Source organism: Crocodylus siamensis, chromosome 5, assembly GCF_052110815.1.
Source record: "Crocodylus siamensis isolate JL-2025a chromosome 5, ASM5211081v1, whole genome shotgun sequence".
Lineage (NCBI taxonomy): Eukaryota > Metazoa > Chordata > Crocodylia > Crocodylidae > Crocodylus > Crocodylus siamensis.
In genome coordinates this window covers 77585978-77606999 of record NC_143399.1, presented here as the reverse complement: position 1 = coordinate 77606999, position 21022 = coordinate 77585978, and the positions used below count along the sequence as shown (strand labels likewise).

Here is a 21022-nt window from a genome sequence, read left to right as displayed (position 1 = left end):
AAGTGGGACTTGAGAGATGCACAGACCCTGCAATAGTTGGGGAAGGTTAAGAGAAGAAACCTGCAGGAAAAAGTGGGGATGAGAGAGAGGTGCAGAGCTTGCAAGGGAGATGAATACAAGCAGTCCCTGATGTGTGCAATGAACTCTGCTGGCAGAAGCAAAAGTGTGTGAATGCTCCCCCAGTTTATCTTGCTGTTGGGAGCTGGGAAAACTTGTGGATGATTCGTCATTACAATTGCCTGGGATGACTGGATGTTCGGGTTTTTTTTGTTTTTTGTTTTTTTCCCCTCCTGAAAAATAACAATAACCTTTATTTAAACTGTGTGAGCAGTTGGTAAGAATGAGGAAGTCACCGATTGTGGTTTCCTCCTTCAGTAGCTCCAAAATTTAGCACATCAGTTTGTTTCAAGACTGATAGAAAGCTGGGAGTTACTCCATTGCTCATACATGAATGTGCTGCAGCTTGCAGCCTCAAATCTGGCAGAATCAATAGCTGAAGGCGTGTGTTAATGTAGAGGATTGTCATGGAGACTTCGTAAAAGCAGAGGAGTTGTGGGAGATTTTTCTTCCTGCTTTTTTTTCCCTCCCACTACCAAAGAGCAAAATGTGTGGGATGAATTCACCTACGTGCTGCATTTGTAATGTTTGTAGTCCACAAAGGTCCAGGTTCTCCCGAGGCTATCGAAGCATCCCATTATACCATTATAAACCCGTGGGATTTTTTGATCACTATTTCCAGTGCTGCTGTATATTGTGGTATTGGGTAAGTACTGAACTGCTTCTTGTTGCTGTAAGTTATCTAGACTTGTTCCTACTGGAGTTGAAAATTCTCCTTTTTTTTTTTTTTTTCCGTAGCTCCTTCAAACATTTTAGCCATTTGGTAAGCATGGAGTTTTCTTAAACTGTTGATGAACAGAGTTTGGTAGAGTTTACAAGGTAGCTGGGGGGGGTGAGGGGGTAGCTAGACAAAGGGTAACAAATCAGGTTTGTAGTGCTCTTCAGTTCCAGGAAACCTGATATTCTCATAACCGTTGCATGGGTCCAAGGATTTATGGCTAAATGTATTTCATGTTCAACTATTTCTTTACAACTCTCAGGGAGAGTCCTACCTTTCTCATTTCTACACATGAACACCAGTCACTTGCTGGTAGGATGTACTGTTGTAGCAGGCTGGAGCTCTTCTCAACGTTGGCTAGTTCTCAGAGGGTAATCTGGCTCTTCGCTAATGCAGTTTATCCGCACTAGAAACATAATTGGTTCTGCTATTCCCGAAGCACTTTCCAAAGCTCATCCTTAGAAAGAGGTTTGTAAACTGTTTACTTGGAGTGAAATTCCATTTAGATATCTTAGTTCAATTTAAAATATAGTGGTTCAGTTACACTGCTGGATTATTTTCAGGTTTTCAGCTGGAATTTTCTAATCTAAGATAAAGTAAATTTAAAAAATATACATCATAATTACTGAAACACAGGTACCTTTAAATATTTGTACACCTCCCATCTTTTACAAAGATTTTAAACAATGTAACCCCTCCCCTTCTAGCCCCCCAAAAAGAAACAACAAAAAGCTGCTTCTATGCTGCCATGCTGTAAACCATACAGAAGATATTTTAAATCTTCCATATAATATAAAGCCTCTATCTTCTTATGAAGATAAAAAATAATGAATCCTGTCTAGGACTTTTTTAGCACTACACTTCCCAGATGACTTTGTAGCAATGCATACACTTAGTTGTTCCATAAATTGTTGGGGGAAATTGAGATTTTTGTGTATGGCCGTGTTCATGAATCATTTAATATTGCATCATTTGCTGGGGAATTTGTGAGAGGATACCACTTACTCAGAAGTGAACAAAAAAAGCCTGGATGAGAGAGGGTATGGATAAGGGCTTTTTGTATGTCACAGATTACTTATGGCTGCACCTACCTAGTTTAGTCAACTTTGCTTTCAAGCCAGTCAGCTTAGTTAGTATCTACTGAGTTTAAGGTATGCCTTGATTGTGTTATTTGCTGAAAGCTGTATAGAGAATACAAACTTTTGCAACTTTTCTGTTACTGGTTGCTCCGAAAGGATTTCTAAAAACTGCCAGGTAAGGGATGAAATGGTTTCAGTAGCTTGCAGAGGCTGACAAGTTGTGTTTTTCTCTCCGACTTAAATATGTGATTGCATTTTGTGTAGCTGAGATATTTTGAGGTACCTGCTGATAGCCAGGGCTCATGTTTAAACTGCTGATTTGAATATAATTGTTTTTAATCTACTTTTCCATTTGCACTTAAGAAAAGCGCACAGATAGTAATACAAAAATTTTGATAAAGGCTCTTGGATACATCTTTTTTTTTATTCAAAATGTTTTGAGATGAGAAGTATGGGCCTTTAACATATCTTTTTTTTTTAAATTCAGATTTCATTTGAAAAAGGACAATTTTTTAAAAAGAGAACCCTTTTCATTTAAATTGGATTTGTGGCATTTAAATTACAGTAACAGTTAACAAACCTGCTTGGTAGCATTTGAGAGGGCATAATCAAAAAATAAGTAAGTGTGAGTGCATGTTGGCTGAAGTTTAAGGCTTTTGTGCTGCATCAAAGAAACTAATTAATTGTTTCCTGTTGGAGCAACCAAAATCATTTGAGAAACTATGAATATATGCACAAATCCTCTGCCTTAACTTGCAGTGATAAACAGTTTAACAGGTACCTGTGGGAGGAGGCAGAAAACTGCTTTATGTAGATTCTTCCTTTTACTAAGCTACTGTTAACAACAGTTCCCTGGAAAACCTCCTAAGAAATGAAGTGTTTTGTAGTGAGGCTGCTGTAGCTTAGAAAGGGGGAGTGTCCAGAAATGGTACCATAATCTTGTCAGGAAAGGTCCTTTGGATAGATGTGATAACTTTTGTTAGACATCTGAGCAGTTGGAAAAAAGTACTTTGCAAGCTTTCAGGCACAAGCACCCTTCTTCAGGTGCAGGGAGTTGCTGCTGTTCTGAGATCTCCAAGGAATGAAAAAAGCTAAAAGTGTGACAGGCAGTCAGTGAGACTGTGTAAATAGGTGGAAAATAGTAAAACAATGGGTAGGAGGGAACAAGGGGGAAATAATGCCTATGGTAAGCAAGGGAGACTTCTGTGGTTGAGCTCTCCAAGGTAGAGGAGAGGCAGTCTGTGAAAAAGTAAATTCCTGGAAATTAGGAAGACAAAAAGTGTAGAGGTGAGGAGCAAGGGGGTGGGGAAAGTGTGTAAATGGCAAGGTCAGGCAGGTACCTGGTGAATCAGATGTCAGGCAGGTTGTAATGTGTCATAAATCCAAAGTCTATATTGAGTCCATGATTTTTTTTGTTTCCAATAGATTTATGAAGTTTGTCATATGCTCTTTATTTGAGAGACTTGATTTTTTTTTTTTTTTTTTCTTTCTATTTATGTGTATTGATGGTAGGACTCTTTTCCCCTCTGTCCCTTCTTCCTCTTTTGAGGAAGGAGCTTAGCTTTGACTTCAAAACATGATGAGACTTGTGTCGCAGAGCATTAGATGCTGATGCATATTTGCCCTGCCACTGACTGAATTTATGCTGAAGATGGGTTGGCATTCTAACTATTCAGGTTTCATGCATCGTACCTGCCTGCAATAAAGCATTTTGCTTTTAGTAGGAGTGTCCAAAAGAGATGTGACATACTAGCAATGAATGGGGAGTGCATGCGGGTGCACGTGCACCCTCTGAAATTGGCCACCACCAGTGACGCCTGCAGAGTGGTTGCCGCTCGCCACCCCCTTCCTCACTGCCAACACCACCGGAAGCATCTGTGGGTGGTCACCAACTGCTAGTCTGTACTCACCACCCTCCCACCCCACTGCCAACACTGCTGCAACTGCCTGCAGGCAGTCCCCACTTGCTGCCGCCGCCACCACCACCTGTGAGCGGTCGCCATGACCCCCCCAGCCTCGGGACACATGGCACATTCCTGATGAATAATCTTGCACGGTAGCCATGGCTTTCTGTAACAACTCAAATACATGTTGACTGTAGAAAGTTTTATTATGGGGACAAATAAGGGTCTCTCTATCATAGCCTGTAGGCTGTATCTGCTACAACTGGTCCTCTACCCTGATGCTGGAATTGGCAGCTGTTCAAAAGGGGTTTATTTTTCTGCCACCAAGAACAGGATTAAAATGAAAGCTCTGTGGCTCCCTTGACCTGCCAGACTTTACAGCTAGGGACAGAAATTACACATAAACCAGTTCAAATCTGTAACACAACAGAAGTTCAATGCACATAAACCACTTTCAAAGTGGCTGAAACCAGTTTAAGATAAACTTGGATGGATGTAGTATCAGACTTAACTGATTTAGGTTAAATCAGTTTATTGAACTTCTGTCCCAGATCCCTTCTAGATTCAAGTTTAACTCACAGCCCCCCAGCATCCCATGATGCTTTGCACCTCATCTCAACTCCCACCCCCCCTCCCTTTTTTTTGTAGGGTGGACGGGCTAGCCTTGGCCCAAGCTGGCTGTTCCAGTAGATCAGGAAGGCATGCTCTAACCCTCCACTGGCTTCTGGCTTGGGCCACTGCAGGGATGTAGCTGAATTTCTGCAACCAAAAGTGAATGTCTGTTCACTTGCTTATCTTTTCCAACCACACAGCTTAGACTAACCTGTAAAGATAATCAATTCAACCTCGGGCTTTTTTTGACTGTCTATCTGAATCGGCTTGGCCTACGGCTGAAAGCAAGGCCTTCTGACTTGTCACCACAGCAGTATTTTTTTTTCCATCTACTGACTTGATCTTCTCTTTGCTTTCATCATTTGCTTACTCTGCTTCCCATCTAGCAGTGCCATGGGGTTGCATTTCACTTCCTGGCTGTACCTGGCTGGATGGGGAGCATCCACCTGAACGGAGGCTTTCTTTCACTTCTGCTTGCCCTTCTGCTGACTCATACCACTCGTCTTCCTTTCATCTTTCCACCCACATACACCTCCACAGCCCTATTTCCTGTCATTCCTTTTCTGTGCTCTTGCAAATAGCGCTCAGAAAAATGCCTGCAGATCTGAAACTTTGTAGTCTCCTAACACTTCCATATTCCATCAGTGACAGAAAACTGGCCTCTTCTATGCCACTACTGTGTCTTAGGGTGGGTTCTCCTCTTTGCCTCAGAGTGGTGGTGCTGACTATACATTCATGCTCCAAACAGTGCTATTTCCTAATTAGTTTTCCCTCCCCTGGTAGACAAACTGTCTTCTCTGCTTGCATCTTCCTCTTCATGTTGCTGACTCACCACCCTCCTAACACTTGTGTACCTCGCTTCCTCTTTTTTCTTGGTTCCTAGTTGCTGCTTTTTAACACGATAAACATATTTTTACAAACACAAGTGGGACTGGAAGGTGGGGAAGGGAGCTTTGTTTATCTCCTGAAAGAGTCAATCTTTCTCTCTTTCTAGTGTCTGACTTCCCTGTGAAGAACTGTATCTTCCATACTCAGCATTTTTGCTCAGCTTCTGCTCTGGACCAAAACCCTGCTTGGTAGAGACAGGACAGCACTTGCATGTTGATTCTAATTTACTCACTCCGTGCCCACACCCTCTTTTGAGTGTGGCCTTTAATCTGATGATGTGAGGTTCAGTAAAGCTTGTGCTATCATAAATTACCACATGCACACTTTGGTTAGTATATAAGGTACCTTCTACTTGACTTGAGACTAACACAGGTAGGTGTTTCTGCTACCCTTAAACATTGGGGATTTTCGCATGTGGTGCCAGGTGCTTTTTAATTAGTGAGCCATGCTAATTAAAAGTGCCCGGCACTGTGTCAGGAGCATGTGCATCAGTGGCACAGCACACTTCCACACTGTGAAAATGGCAGCGGTGGATGTTGAACTATAAAGCATGCTGAATTTGTTTTAGTTCAAAGCACACCACTGACATTTTCTCAGCGTGGAGGTGCACTGTGCCACTGGTGCACGTGACACGCGAGGCTGCCAGAGTGCGTCAAGTTCGAGTGCGGTTAATCAAGTCTGCTCTGATGCACTGGATTGTTGGAGCAGACCCCCACATGCGTGTAAGTGCCCATTAGGTAGCAAACTGCCTGTCAAGAATGATGGGGGAGTCAGCGGGGATCCCATGTCCGGCCCCATGCCCTCACTTCCCTCCTACCATCGCTGCTCCTTGTCTGGCCCCACTCTGCCCCCCACCACTTTGGGTCTAGCCCCACTCCTCCCTCCCCCTGCTACTCCAGGTCTTCCTGGCCCATGTCTGCCTGCCTCCCCGCTCCCCTTCCTCCCTCCCTCCCTGCCTGCCGCCTCCCTCTCCCTGCTGGCTGTTCTGAGGGGTGCCCAGGCCAGGTGGCAGGGGTGGGGCACCGCCACTATGATCCCCCTCCTTCGCCCTTGGGCAGGGAAGCAGGGGGAGGCCCTGCTGCTCAGGTGGTCCCAGGCGTGTTCCCCACCACCACCAACTTCATGGGCAGTGGTGCAAGCTTGAGCCCATGTAGCCCAAACCACACAGCCAATCGCCACCCGCTGCCTCTGTGTCGCATGCTGGCTAGTTGGCCCGAAGCATTATGGAGACAGGCATGCAGACAGAGACTAAGCCTTTTCTTATATTAGAAGTTTGGTCTGGGACAGGTTCTCTGCCTCTGCCATGTGCCTTGCCTCTTGCTCAGTTGACAGGTTCTACAAAGTGTTGTGTCTGATCTTTAAAATGCTCTCAGGAAATAAAGCCATTGTCAGTTTCTGCGGTGGGCAGTGTAAGTATCTCTGTGGCTTACCATTTTAATGTTCTCTTCATGTGACATGGGAGAGAGGACTTTGCATTTCATCAGCCTCTTCAACTTTCCCCCCACACACACACATTCTCACAATGAGCTCTATTTTTCAGCAGACAGATTAAGACCATCATACAGTCTTTATTCTTGGGAGCCAATACCAAAATGAAGATATCTTCCGTCTTTCCTTAGACATCTCGAGAGATTTTTACTTGGGGATCCTGCTTGTCAAAGTCCCTTTTCTCCAACTCCAGCCCACCCTTCACTTTCTTGCAGGCTTTTGAAACTGCTGTTGGGTGAGTATCTCTGGCCAGCCATTGCCTTTCCTTCACATCATGATTTCTGTTCTTACCAGAATCCAGTTTCTCTAAAAAATGGACTTCCTGAGAGGATGACTTGCATACAGCAGTGATTTTTTTTAACCTCTTTTCATTTGTGAACCCCTAAAGAATTTTGAATGGAGGCAGAGCTGATGCAAGCAGGGTGTGGGACCCGGGCAAATCAGCCCGTGCAGGGCCTCACCCCCACCTCTGCACTTATCCCATGTGCCCTGGACCTGAAGAAGCTGCTGCTACCATAGGCAGGGTGGTGTGGAAAGCGAGCAGCTGAATGCCAAGCCAGTGGCGGTGGCGCAGAGTCACTGTGGCCGCTCCACCCAGCTCCGTGGGGGCTCCCCAAAGTGCATGGCCTGAGGCAATCACCCCAATTTTCCCACCCCCCCCACTCCCGGGATGGCCCTGAATGGAGGTGTGGACCCCTTTGAATTGGAAGTGTGGGTATTTCACATACTTTTGATTGATCATATCATTTTATGAGGGCCCCTTAGACTAGGGGTGAGTAATTATTTTGGGCGGAGGACCACTTATTGAATTTTGGCAAGACATCAAGGGTCACATGATAGGCAGCTAGGGGCAGATAAATATTTATTTTCTTAATTTTTAGGGGCCCTGCAGGCCAAGTAGAAGGGCCTGATGGGACACATCCAGCCCACGGGTCGCATTTTGCCCACCCCTGCCTTAGACATGGTTTGCAAACCCCCAGGGGTCCACGAACCACAAATTGCAAACCACCACTGGCATAGAGTATTTAACTGTCTGAATGTTGTTAGAGATGAGTAGCTTTTGTACCACCCCAAGGAAACCTACATCAGGAGAAATCTATCCTTGTCCTTGACGGAGAAGAGCAGATGTCCACATGAAAAGGTTCCTGTGGGTCTCAAATTTCATCATACACTAGATGCAGGTGGAGAAGGGTTGATTGCATATTCGGGCTGCAAAGTAAAGCTCTCAGTTTTCCTGGACATTGACACTGCTATACTTATTATGTATTTGACCACTAACCAATTGCAATTAACAATTGCAAGGAGTTTGTCTGTTGCTCCTGGTTTTTCCCTGGGGTGCTTTGGTGAATAGTTGTTCACCAAGCCCCTGATGCTCTCCACTGATATATTTGTAAGTTGTCACCAAATTCCCCTGAAGCCTTCTCTTTTCTAGGCTGAACAGTCCCGTATCTGTCAGCCTTTCTTCATATGGCTTGCTCTTCAGGTCTTTAATCATGTGAATGGCTTTTCTCTGGACTCTCTCAAGCTTCTCCACATCTCCAATGCCGAGTAGAGTGGGAGAATAACTTCTTTAGTGTTACTTGAGATGCATCAGCTGATGCATCCCAGCATGTGCTCTGCTAACATCACACTGGTGACTTATTCATTCATTAAAGCATGGGGGTAGAGGTGTGCAAAGCCCGAATTGGGGACAGTGATTTGATTCATTGATTCGGATCACTGTCCCTGATTTTTCAATTCAGCTGAATCCAAATCTGAAGATTTGATGTTGATTCGGATATAGACGCAGCTTTAAAAGCTTTTTCTACATACCTTGAGGTAGCGGACACAGCTCGTGATCACGGGAATGCTGGGGCGCATGGAGCGTCCCACAGGACTGCAGGGGGGCCCTCCACGTGTTTGTCGGTGAACCCAGAAGTGGACTGGGAGTACAAAGAATGTGGTTTCTGCCTTGAAGAGTGTACTACATCATACAGGTCTAGAAAATTGAATTGGAAAGGGAAAGGTGCTGAGAGCTGAACATTTCTTGTTGTCCAGTGACACAAGCTGCATGGAAGAGTAAGTATCACAGAAGGCTAAGTCAGCAGTAGAAATCAAGGTAAACAATGTGTTCCTCAGTTGGGCAAGGATAATACATAAGGATGTTTCAGATGAGCAATATAACTAATTTACATGAAGAGCATCTTCATAGTCATTGGCTTTGTTTCTCCTCTTACACTGAGTCTAGGTTGAGATGAAGATGGTTCCATATTAAGACATATTTACAGAGCCCATCTGGAACAAGCTGTCTAGATGCCCTTATGTGTGAGTGCACTCGTGGCTGAGTAAGGACAGTTTTAATTGGCAGGAGGAGTTAGAATGATATAGTTAGCCTTGTTGGTCTGAAGTCAAGTAGAAAGCAGATTTGCACCCTAGAGACTAACCAAAGTAGATATAGCATAAGCTTTTGTGGACTGAAGCTCACTTTATCAGACACTGTGAAAGGAAGTGCACAAAGCAGAGTTTAAGGAGAGGGGAAATTTGAATATAAAACACAGAAGGGAAACTTGGGGGGATGGTAGAGGGAGAAAGGGTAGGGAGAAGGCTGGGAGAGGCAAGCAAGCAATAAACCCATCAGAACAAAGGAGTCACAAAAGCTAATCCAAGGACAGGAATAAGAATGCACAGTCCCTGTTTAAAGCATACTTAATAAATGCAGTCTGTGGATGACTTTTAGGTTTTTCAGTTTCCCACTCAAAACAGTTTTTAAAGGTTTGCTGTCTAAGGATCGTCACCCTCAGGTCAGTGATGAAATTATCCAGAGGTTAAAGTATTCTGCCACTGGCCTGCATGTCTTTCTGCAGCTGATGATAGATCAGTGTTCAGTCTTTCATGTAGGGACTGTCCCTTTTGTCCACGGTAGACAGCAGAGAGGCACTATGAGCAGGAGATAGTGCATATGACATGAGTAGAATTGCAAGTGAATGAACCTTGGATATTATCATCAGTGTTGTTTGGTCTAGCAATGATGTCGTCTGTACTGATGTTGGGGAAGAAAAGATATCTGGGTCCGAGCTCCAAGTTCAGTCTGCTCCATCACTGAGCAAGCTACCTGCTTTGTAGGAATTCTGCAAGTGCATCTAGTAATGTCAAATGCCCTGCCCATTTGTGGAGGCATATAAGGATTTTAATTTTATTTATTTATTTATTTTAGAGGGCTGCCAACACTTAAGATGATGCCGTGAGTGTCACAGCATTAGGGTAGCTTCTCTTGACAACACAAAGTAAAGACAGCTGCCAAAATTTGTCTGATCTGTTGTCATTTATGCAGCTGGCCGGTAGAGGCCTCTATCTGACTTGTTGAGGCCTCATTCTGCAAGGTAAATGTTGCTATCTCTTTTTTCCAGCCGGTGCCAAGGCAGGATTATTTTGGATTTTACTTTTTGGGTTGACTGGATCCTAAACGCATGCATTTGTAGTGAGAGCACTTGGGGCTCTGAACGCACCTTAATTCTGATGGGGAACTTGTGGCTTCAGGTATTGTGTATGTGACATGCCTATAGTAACTCCAGCTGAGAAATACTGAAATAAGCAAAGGGAACTATAAAAATGTGGTTCCCATTGTACTGTGAAGTGGGATCATGAGAGGGGAGCACATGCATAAATAAACATTGGGAAAGCTAATCTGTTTTTAGCTCTTCTCTATCAAACAGCAAGACTTGCATGTAATTGAGAGCGGGTATATCCCATGTTCTTCACCTTCTCTCCTATAGGTAGTTGTCTGCGTGGGGGAAGCTGAGCGCTGGGAATAATGGCTGGAGGATCCCTTGGATGGGATGTAGATAGTGCAAAGGTAAAAGGTCAGCTAAGGACTCAGTGTTACACCAGTGCTTCGAGTGAGAGGAAGAGTTCTCTGGAAAAAGTGCACCCTTGCCCCGCTTCCACCTACCTTGTGTGTGTGCGCACTTTTTCTGTTCACATGTTTTTACCCTGAACCTGCTAAAGATCTAGAAGCAGGAGAATCTTTGTATTACTTAACATTTTAAAAGTCAAAGGGAATTTTGTGTTTGTTTGACTTCCTTCCCCCATTTCCCCAGCCCAATCAAAAAGCAGAAGTGAGGCCTAAAGAACGTGTAATTTCTGTTGCTTTACATGCGTGTGCTAGTGGGCGGGGGGGGGAGATGGGGCTTGCTTTCTTAGTTACCTAATGAAGCTGACTTTCAGCAAGGTTTGAAATATGTTGGGTGGGATTACACTTCTGTGAATGCCATGATCTGCTTTTTCAGCCAGCTCCAGTTACTTAAGGCTCTTCCTTCCACTAGCATTGCGTGGACTGTTTGTTTTTTTTGTTTGGTTGGTTGGTTGGTTTTTTAAATCTTTACTTTTGTATAGCATCTAGCCCTTTGCTTTAATAAGGCAGGGTCCTTTCCCTTGTTTTCTCTTAGGTTTAGGAGGGATGGTTTAAATTCTAAGGGCCTTAGTCATTAGGATGCATCTATTGGGGCTGTGCAGCTGTTGTTGAGTAGGTAAGTGGTAACTATGGGGGCCCCAAATTTCTTTAGCTTGGAGAGGGGAGGTGTGTTTTCTGCCTCCTTCCTTTTTTTTTCCCCTACACCTCTGCTCTTTGCTTAGCTGCTCTGAGTTTTGTCCAGAGTTTGCAGTACTTTAATGGGAGTGGGAGAAACCTTTAACTTTGATCTCCAGCCTGTGTATGTAGGAGAGGTTCTTGCTTGCAAAGCACTCCAGAGTCTGAATGGACTGCTACCACTGGTAACTCCCTGCAGGAAGGCAGCAGACATTTAAAACTGGCATGTCTTCTTTTTGAGTTTCACTACTATTCTCACCTTTATTAAAAACAGCTATGCATTGCTGTTTATATTAGTCAAGCAGTGGCAGACTGCAGCCTTCGTTAGTTATGGTAAAGCTGGGCTTAACAACTGAGGTTTTAGGGAGAGGTATGTGGTAGCGCCTCAGTCTCCTCTCCCTTTGCACTTGCAAAGCTCTTAAATGAAAGCTGAACTTCTCTGTTTAAATGCTCTTTTAAGGCCTTAGACTGGATGGTGAAAGCTTTCTGCTTACTAGTGCTGAGTAGACGCGTCAGGTTTTTTCATTCCAGCTTATTCTATAAGTGGTGTTACATTTTAAGGTTTTTTTGTTGTTTTTTTTTGTCCACATACTTCAGAACTTAAACTGATGCTCCTCTAATTTGACCCTTCTATTGAGGGATCAGAAGCATCTAGGTAAGAGAACTGAAATAGCAAGAGCAGCACCAATTACAGTACTGCGGGCTTTTTTTCCTCCCCAAATGTGCACCTGTTGTATATCTTCCTGTAACAATTGATAGGTGTGTATATGTATGCCTCTTATGTTAATACTCCCCCACACCCTGACGCCTTTAGTATCAGTTATTTTAATTGTGTAAAGTGAATGAAATTGAAATAGTACATTTATAGTAAGGGTAGATGCAATCTCTTGATCGAGGGCTTGGGTCTAGTGGATGTGCTTCAATATTGTATTTTCAGAAGTGGATGGTGGTATGTGAACTCCCATGGAAACTCTCTCTTGTAAAATCTGGTAAGATTTGATTCAGTTAAACAATTATGGGCACCTTCTCAAATCAAAGCTTCAAAGATTTATCTTTTTGGGGTAAAACTCTACAAAACAAATAAGCATTAAACAGTCCTTCAGAGAAGCATGAGTATTTATTTTGTTTTGCATAATTTTCTAGAAGACTGGAATAAAATGCATTTTTGTTTTTGGCTTTTTTTTTTTTTCATCTTTTAGATTGCAGGCTGCGATTCTGTTTGAATTCGGCTGTGCTATTGATTTGCCTCCAAGGACTCCTTGAAACAGGCAGGCAGATATCCAGTCCTATTTCTTGTATGACCACTACTTTGGGAAGCTCTTTGTGATTGGAGGAGTTTTCCTTTTATTAATAGTTCTTTGCAATGCTTGTGTGCATATGGAAAACATAAGATTAAGGGACATCATCGTGACAGAAAGCATTAGATAGTCAGCAGCATTTCTTATCTGTTGCTCTCTGGCAGAAACTACAGCCATGAAGGCACTGAATGTCTGGACTCAGTCTGGCCTTTGGATTCTGTCTCAGTGGTCTGAAGTGGGGATGGCAGGTCTTGGGCAGCTTCTACTCTTCTGTGTTATTGCCTAGATGTGTGCATCAAAGGTCTTGGTGAGATGGTTGCAGGACTCTGTACAAGCAGATTTATCAGGCACCTTAGTAGACTTTCTACACACAAACCATGATCCAGACCAATGGTTGCCTACTATTTGGTAACTCTGAAAAGTGGTGGAGGTATTTTTAACAGGTTGTACATAAAGTTCTCTTTGCTTCCTTGCAGATAAACTGCTATGACAGGAGGTTAAGGAGGACAGGACCTGAACAGCTGAACAGTGGAAATGACCTGGTTTCTCCACCCCTGCATTCTAGAGTGAATGGCTGGTCTTTACCACTCCACTGCTTCCAGATTGTTGCTTTGCTGCTATACACATACCTGGCTATTGTGGGATTTGGGATCTACATACCTCTGCTTCCACATGGATGGAAACATGCTGCCTATGCTGTATCCTTTGGTTTCTCTTCACACATACTTCACATAGTCTCTTGAGTTAAAATTATATGTGTTTGCCTTATGCTATAAATAAGGTTTAGTTGACAGCTGATTTTCTGTTTTGCGCTCATCTGCTTTGGGTGGTTTTGTTAGGTCTTTTTCTTTTTTAATAATACCTTTACTCCCCAAACGGGCACTTAAAAAAATAAAATTCTTTACTAACATTCAGTATGAAACAAAGCCTGTTAAATTTACTGGGAATCTTTCCATATACTTCAGTGGGCTTTGATTTGGGCCCATCAATATCAGCCTTGTTCTAAATTATTCTGCATTTTAGCAATCATTTAGGATCAGACATTCTCTTGTACTTTGAAGGACTCTGGTTTATTCATAAATAATTCCAATGATGGATCTCAAATACAGCCTTATCTAAGCCTCAAAGTTTACCTATGATCCACAAAAACCTTGGTGACCTTTTTTTTTTTTCTTTTTTTTCTTATTAATAAGTACATCAAGGGTTGAGATCCCTAGAGTGGTAGAGCTGGGGTGCACAACTCAAAACTAATTGAGGGCCATTTGGAAAGTACGCTTCGGGGTGGTGGGGAGGTAGCAGCCAGCCATTAGTTAGATGGAAGCCCTAACATTTGCAACTAGGAAATTGGACCACACATACAGGCCCATATTCTAATTTAGGAATTGCCATGTGGCTAGGACATGATATTCAGGATTGAAGAGTTATTTGGCTTTGTTCTCTTCAAATCCTTTTACGTATTTGATGCATGTGAAACAGTTCTGAATAAAGAATAATGGTGAGCCCCTAGTATTGCCTGGTAGGGCTGCATATGTATCCCTGTGGTAGAGACAGTAAAAAGAGTTATTTACAGTAGAAGAATAAAGGGCTAATGGAGAGGTAAGAAATGAGCAGTAGACCTGAGGGTTTTTGCAGGGGTTTTGACCTGTGTATAACACTATTGAAACCTGTAACTTCACAAACTATTCCAGTACAGCTGTAGTGTCCATGTTCAGTTTGGTTTTGAAATTGAGTATTAGGAAGTTTGAAATGAACCACAAGGATGATTTGAGGGCAGGAGAAATGGATTGCAGTGAGAAACCTCTAGAGAACTGTCTGACAGTCGAGAACAGCTTGATGACCGTGTGTAAGTACCTTCTTGGGGAGAAAACACTGGATCTTAACGAAGGCTTAGGGTAACACTGGTGTGTAGGCAGCTTAGTGTCTCCGTATACACTGCCTAGGCTTTTGCGCCCTGGAGAGCTCACTCTAGCTTTGCTTTATCTTTCAAGTGAGGATTACGTTCAGTAAGCTGATGTCTCGCCCAGTGTAATTTTATTGTCTCACAAGACAGATGCTTACTAAATCCAGGGTAGAAAAAGCATTATAAAACCAATAACTGAAAGTTGATTGCAGACCAAGTGAAACTGGAAATTAGGCACACAATTTTAGTGTGTCCTGTGAGTGTTTAGGAATAAAAAATGTAGCTGGTCTAGTAAAAGATATCACGTCTACCCAAAGAACCTTTTCTGTCTAAAACTAAAACATGTATTTTGATTGAATTGAAAATGTGCCCATTGAGCCACCCAGCTCTTGAGTCTGTAAAGTGTTTGAATCAACTCTGATTGCTCTGGGAAGCTGGTGGTATTACCTCTGACTGGGTGACATGCTACAGCAGAGGCAACTGCTTGGTGCTCACTACGTTGCAGATGAGGAGAAGTGTTGGCTGTTTTGCACACTGCTTCCCATCAGGAGTATGGGAGCGATAATAGGAGCAGCATAGGCGCTTGACTGCCTCTCTTCCTGCACGTCCTAAAGGCTATTGGCAACATGTAGGGGGTGCACGTGCGTATATGTATACCCCTTGCAAAAAGGCCCTGCCAACACTGTGCAGTTGTTGCTTTCCCCCCCTCCCCCCCGGTGGCATCTGCAGGTGATTGCTGACCAGTGGTCGGTGCTCACCCCCCCCTGCTGCCAACAGCACCATGGCTGCCTGCAAGAGCTCTCCGCTTGCTGCCACCATGCTCCAGCCGCCAACAGTGCTGCTGATGCCTGTGGGAGCTCACTGTGCCCCCCAGCCTCCAGGGGCATGCAGCATTCATGCTAAAGGCCTCTACTGCACAACCACACAGGCCCAAATGTCAGGAAAAAAAGAAGCTGAGGAAAAAAGCAGCAGTTACGTTTCCAGGTTAAGCTATCTGGGACACCCAAGTTATCCTGTGCTTGTGGAGTAAGTTCCATCCCCTCATTAAAGCTGCATGCCATTTGTGCTACAGGGAATGAGATAGAGGAGTCTATTATGATGCTTTTGCATTAAGGGATTCTCAGGAGAGAGAGAGAACTGAAGGGTGGCTTCTGCTTCTTTGTGCCCAGGGTGCTAATTATAGCTCTTGACCTTTTTTGAATATTGTATGAGAGCCTTGTGGTGACAAAAAATGAATGCCACTGATGTACTGCAAAAGAATATGGGACTCAAACCTATTCAAATGATGAATGTCTACACCTCTCCTTGACTAAAGGATGCTCTAAACTTTGTAGGATCAAAACGTGACTGCAGTAACAGTTCATACAAGTGACTGCAGTAACAGTTCATACAAGCACAATGAATTTACAAAGTGTTTGGATATTACAGTGAGCTTCTTAAGGGTGATGTGAAACACCTTTGGATCTGATTTGTTTTACAGAGTGCTTTCTTCTCAGTAAATAATGAATCGATACCTTGAGTTCTCTAAAAGTTCTACCATCCTGTGGGCTTGTTAAACTACTTCCAAATGGGGCAAGGGAGAACTTTAACAGTGTAAAGGAAAGCATCAAAAGGCCAGTAATTCATTCACTATTTATGTATTAAATGTAGATTGTTACTAGGGACTGATCTAGTGCCAATACAGTATTCTCATAACAGTATGAGGATTCCAGCTGAGTTACAGTGAGAAGATACCAATATAATTGTGACTTGTGTGTGGAAAACAATTTCATATCAGAATTTCTTCTGGGGAACAAAATCAAATTTACGCTGGAAAAACATTATAATGCTCTTGCAACAAATATATATATTTGTAGTTCTGCTTAATTGGAATCCTTGTTAAGTCCAGTTTGTATTCCATATTCACATGTATGAAAAGGACAGCTGGACAGAAATCATTCTGGCTGCTAAACTTATTGGTCTAGTCATTCCTACAGGAGAGGGCACTTGAAGATAAACTCACTGAGTCAGGTATGTGTGTGTGTTGGTTTGTTTATTTTCCTTGCTAACAAATATATATTTCTATAGATTAAAGTAATTTTTTTCCCCCTAAAGGCTTGCTTAGGGGGAAGAGAAGGCTAATGCCATGCGATTTAAGTTGGTGGTTAGTTGCTTCTTGAGTTGGGGTTGTATGTTCATGTAGCGTGGTTTGCTTTGTTTTATTCGCTTAATGAAGGAGTTCCCACCCTCATACCTGTAATAAGAAACCTGTGTTTCTCAATTTCCTTCTCCTCTGCTCTTCCTTTTTTTAAAAAATAGATTGACATGCTTTTAAAAAAAATGGAATAAACAGACCTCTTCTTCCCCCTCCCTCTCCTCCTCTTATCTTGATTTGATTAGAGCAAATTACTTTGTTTGGCTATCTTCCTTCTCTACAAAGTGAGACATTACCTTGGTAACACCAGGACAGGGAAAGAGTTACTGTGACCCATTGACATGAGCAGATACATGCAGAGCCATTTTCTTAGTATGTGGTGTTTTCCTGGAAAAGTTGTCCTCTTCAAGTGCATGGTTCATGCCTACCAACTAAAGATAACCTAGTTGCTATAGTGCTTTGAGGGGAGAAGTTACAACAATAGCATAATAAATGGGGAGAGGAAGGGGATAACAAGGGCATGTGCTAGGGCACACCCCTTGTCAGGTATATGGAGGATGCAGAAATAGCTACAGTTGTGCTGCTGGCACAGTCACTTCTGCACCACCAACAGCCTAGCCCCTGCTGCCACCCAGGGGATTTGGATGTCCCATTATACCTGTGGGTTTCACAATATACACATTGACAAGGAATCTGTTAATGCATTTTGTTTTGGTGTTTGACTTCTTTTAAATCCAGCTGCATACTTTATTTCAAATCAAAATGACAGCAGGTCTGGAGAACAAACTAATTAGGTCATACTAATGCAATGCGATAAATGCTGGCACATATCGTGTTGGAGTTTTTTGCTCCTTGGCACTGTGTTTACATGTGCCCTGGGACTGCAGCACATTGAGCTACATCCTCCATCTCACTCCCTGTAACACAAAGAGTATGCAGCCTGGGGCTGCTCTGACCTGTTTCAGCATGCTGCAGAGGAGCTGGATGGGGCACGAAGGTACTCCAGTGCATGGCTAGCTAGAAGGCAGCCCCCACACTGAATCAACCTTGTACCGCATCCAGCCGCATCAGATTCTACACATGCAGTGCTGCCGAGTTTTTAAAAAAAAAAAAAAAAAAAAAGGACTATCCTGTTGCGGAGTTAATTAGTTTATTCCTACCTAATAGCATTGCACATGTAGACGTGAGACACTTACTGTGAAGCAAATTAGTCTACTCCACAGTAAATGTCTTGTGTAGATGCATCTACAGTATATTTACAGAATAAGATTACATTAAAACTTATCTACAGAGTGATAGAACCTACGCCAGCACAATGATTGAAGATAAGGTTGCTATGGATCTTGGAGGTTTTGCTAAATAAATCCAAGGCCTCTAACCGTTCTTTTAGACTTGAGGGAGGACTTTGGCAGGAAATGCTCTTATGGCCCATATGTCTCTACTAATAAAAACTTGTAAATATGACATTTGAAACTGTCCCGATTTATGGAAAAAATCTGGAGACTGGCTTATTAAACTTTTCATTTTAACTCAATTTGGTAGGCAATTATAATCGTTCTGAAATAGGTATAAAATGAAAAGAACCACTAGGTTTTGGGGTTTTTTTTTTTGTTTTTTGTTTGTTTTTGTTTTGTTTTGTTTTTTTGTTTAAGGGTCACCAAGTTACTGTGTTTGCTGATGTAGTCAGGGAAACAGTTTGAGGTAAAGATACCAGCCTTCTAATGAACTGTCAACAATGGTGCCAAATTTTGGGAAATGTTGGAGGATAAATTGGACACTTGTTACTGATTTACAGTGAAGTAAGGAAGTTTCAAAATGCGAGTTGGTTTTATAGTCATGTGGAACAAAATGACAGATCAAATGAAAGGGATGAAGTTGCCAGACAACCCCTTTGAAATTGGCATAAAAAGTCTAAATGTTTGTGATTGTAAATCAGTGTCAATCCATTGATTTTTATAAATGTATCTGCAATGACTTAGCCAATCTGAGAAGCTGGACTTTATTTGTACAGTAGGAAACATTGTTGAGATTAAGTCTGATAAATATGAATTTTGCTCTGTTAGGTTAGTTTTTCATTGGATTTTTCTCCTAATTTTATTTGGGGTAATCCATACAATATAGGCTATGAATTAGTCATTTAGATGGTCACAATTTCTAATTTTGATACTGTATGCACTGTTCTGAGAACAATTTTGCATTCAGCGAGTAAGATAGCAAAGAAACCTGTATTCAAACATAAAATGCAAGGAAAAATATGTACCACCATAAATATATACCAGCATTCTGCAGAGAATGTTTTTCCTTGCTGTGGGTATGTGTGTATATCTATGTATAGAGTACAAATATGTATATTGTATATGCTGGTGTATATTTTTTTTCTTCTACTTTATATGGTGTGTATTTGTGTGTGTATTATATGTAAGAAATAAACACACTTTGAATTTCTTTATATGAATGTATAAGATTGACACAATTGTATGAATTCATTTTAAGAATAGAATATTAAGATGGTAGCAATGTTGATCTAAGACAAGAAGACGTACAAAAACCTAGAACTCTTGGTTCCAAAATGATACCTTTTTATTAGACCGGTATCATTTTGGAACCAAGAGTTCTAGGTTTTTGCATGGCATATTATACACACTTTAAAGCTTATGTTTTCTTTTAGTTAACTTGCAATATACAGAGCTGTGTACATATTGGTGGGACTTTTGTAATAATGATAACTTTGTATCAAGGCCACCTTGATTATTAACACACACAGATTATTAACACACTTGGTACAATCTTCAGATTAGTAAAAGGCAGAAGATTTATGCAAAGATTTCCTGCAACCACCTCCGACTACTTTCTGCTAATGTATAAGAAACTGTGTTTGGGAATTGATCTAGAGTTTGGACTTGGTTGTAGTTGGTTTCATGTATTTAATTTATTTTTAAATACAAAACAGCCCATTATGGTTATTTCCTGCTCTGTGTCTTCACCAGTTTTAGTTTGTACTCTGTAAGAATGATGTGATATTGCCACTTAGCTGCAGAAGTGGGCCGTTGTATGGAGAGCTTCATTCAGGTGGAGCTTGCCTATGGTAGGGTCGAATGGATGGGAGGGACTGCTCAAGTGGAAAAGCAGCAGCTGATGTTACATGGAGAACTCTTGTTTCTGGCCTATTCCCACAGACACCCTTTATGCTGGAGGATGTAGTGTGGTAAGGCTCCCATCATCAACAGAAGTATGTTTTGGCAGGAAAAACTATGCAAATAACTACTCCTGCAACATTTTCAATGTGAAAAAGCAAGATGCTATCCTACCTTGTATAATCTTGATTCCGGTGTTATTTTTAAGGATAAAATTAAGATGCATGTGAGCAACCTTTAATGCACCTAAATATACTAGTGCAAATTAAGTTTTATATGGGGGCCCTGAAAACGCCCCAGGGAGTCCCTCTCTTAAGCAATGTGCTGTGCAGATCCATCAGCATATTCCTTTCCTTCCTGCCCCCTCCCTCCCACCTCCTGAGTGAAAAATCTGATCAGGTTGCCCATCCAAAAGCTTTTCACTTTTCAGTTTGAGGCAAGGCAAAGGAGAAAAACTTCTGCTGGCTTAACTGACTAAACCTTATGTATGCTGTTTTCAAAATAATTCATGGAAGCCCATGGTTACTATTGCATTTTGTGTTCCTCAAGGGTGAGAGACTGACTTCAATCTTAGAAAAAAGTTTTAACCCAAATTTGGTGCTCTGCTCCATAACCTATGTTATATCAAATAAAAAATATTCAGGGGTATGAGGGCCAAGATTTTTTTTATGTGCATGTATTGCTGTGACTCCTACTTTTCTGTGCTCAGAGGTTAAGTATACAGCAAACTTGTGAAGAAGCAAAGTTGTATAATACCCTTCTGCTTCTTTGTGCTTCATTTCCTCTTGAAAGGTATCTTTCACTCATCAGCTCCTGTCCTGTTTGTGGTGGAGGAGAATTCTGCTTTAAAATATGTAGGAAGTTGCTGCATTTGGGTGCACAATGAAATTTCCTGTGCTGGTCAGGGTAACACACCTTCCTATTGTCCTTTGTCTGTTGTGTCTATGGGTGCTGGTTCTCTTCAAAATATTGGTAATTGCTGCCACGGTAACCAAACAAAAACATGGCATGGCTGCTATTGTCAGTGTTGCATATGTGAACTCTGTTCAGTCAGTAAACTGCTGCAGCTTTTAATTGGGACAAAAGTCTTATGGCTTAAGCCAAATGATCCATTTTCAATACGCTGCTCAAAAATAAGGTCGTCTCCATTATATTATTATTATTATTATTATTATTATTATTATTT

At 42.1% G+C, this 21022-nt stretch overlaps 1 protein-coding gene across 2 annotated transcripts in view; it reads left to right on the top strand.

Annotated features, from left to right (window-relative positions):
* The first annotated feature begins 420 nt into the window (after positions 1-420).
* Positions 421-21022, top strand: part of LOC149864313 (palmitoyltransferase ZDHHC11-like) — a 55057-nt gene continuing 34455 nt past the window's right edge. For both annotated transcript variants that reach the window (XM_090048311.1, XM_090048310.1), the window contains exons 1-2: positions 421-763; positions 13145-13366. In XM_090048311.1, the coding sequence (XP_089904437.1) occupies positions 605-763; positions 13145-13366 (381 nt within the window). In that variant the 5' untranslated portion in view covers positions 421-604. The remainder of the gene's footprint in view (positions 764-13144; positions 13367-21022) is intronic.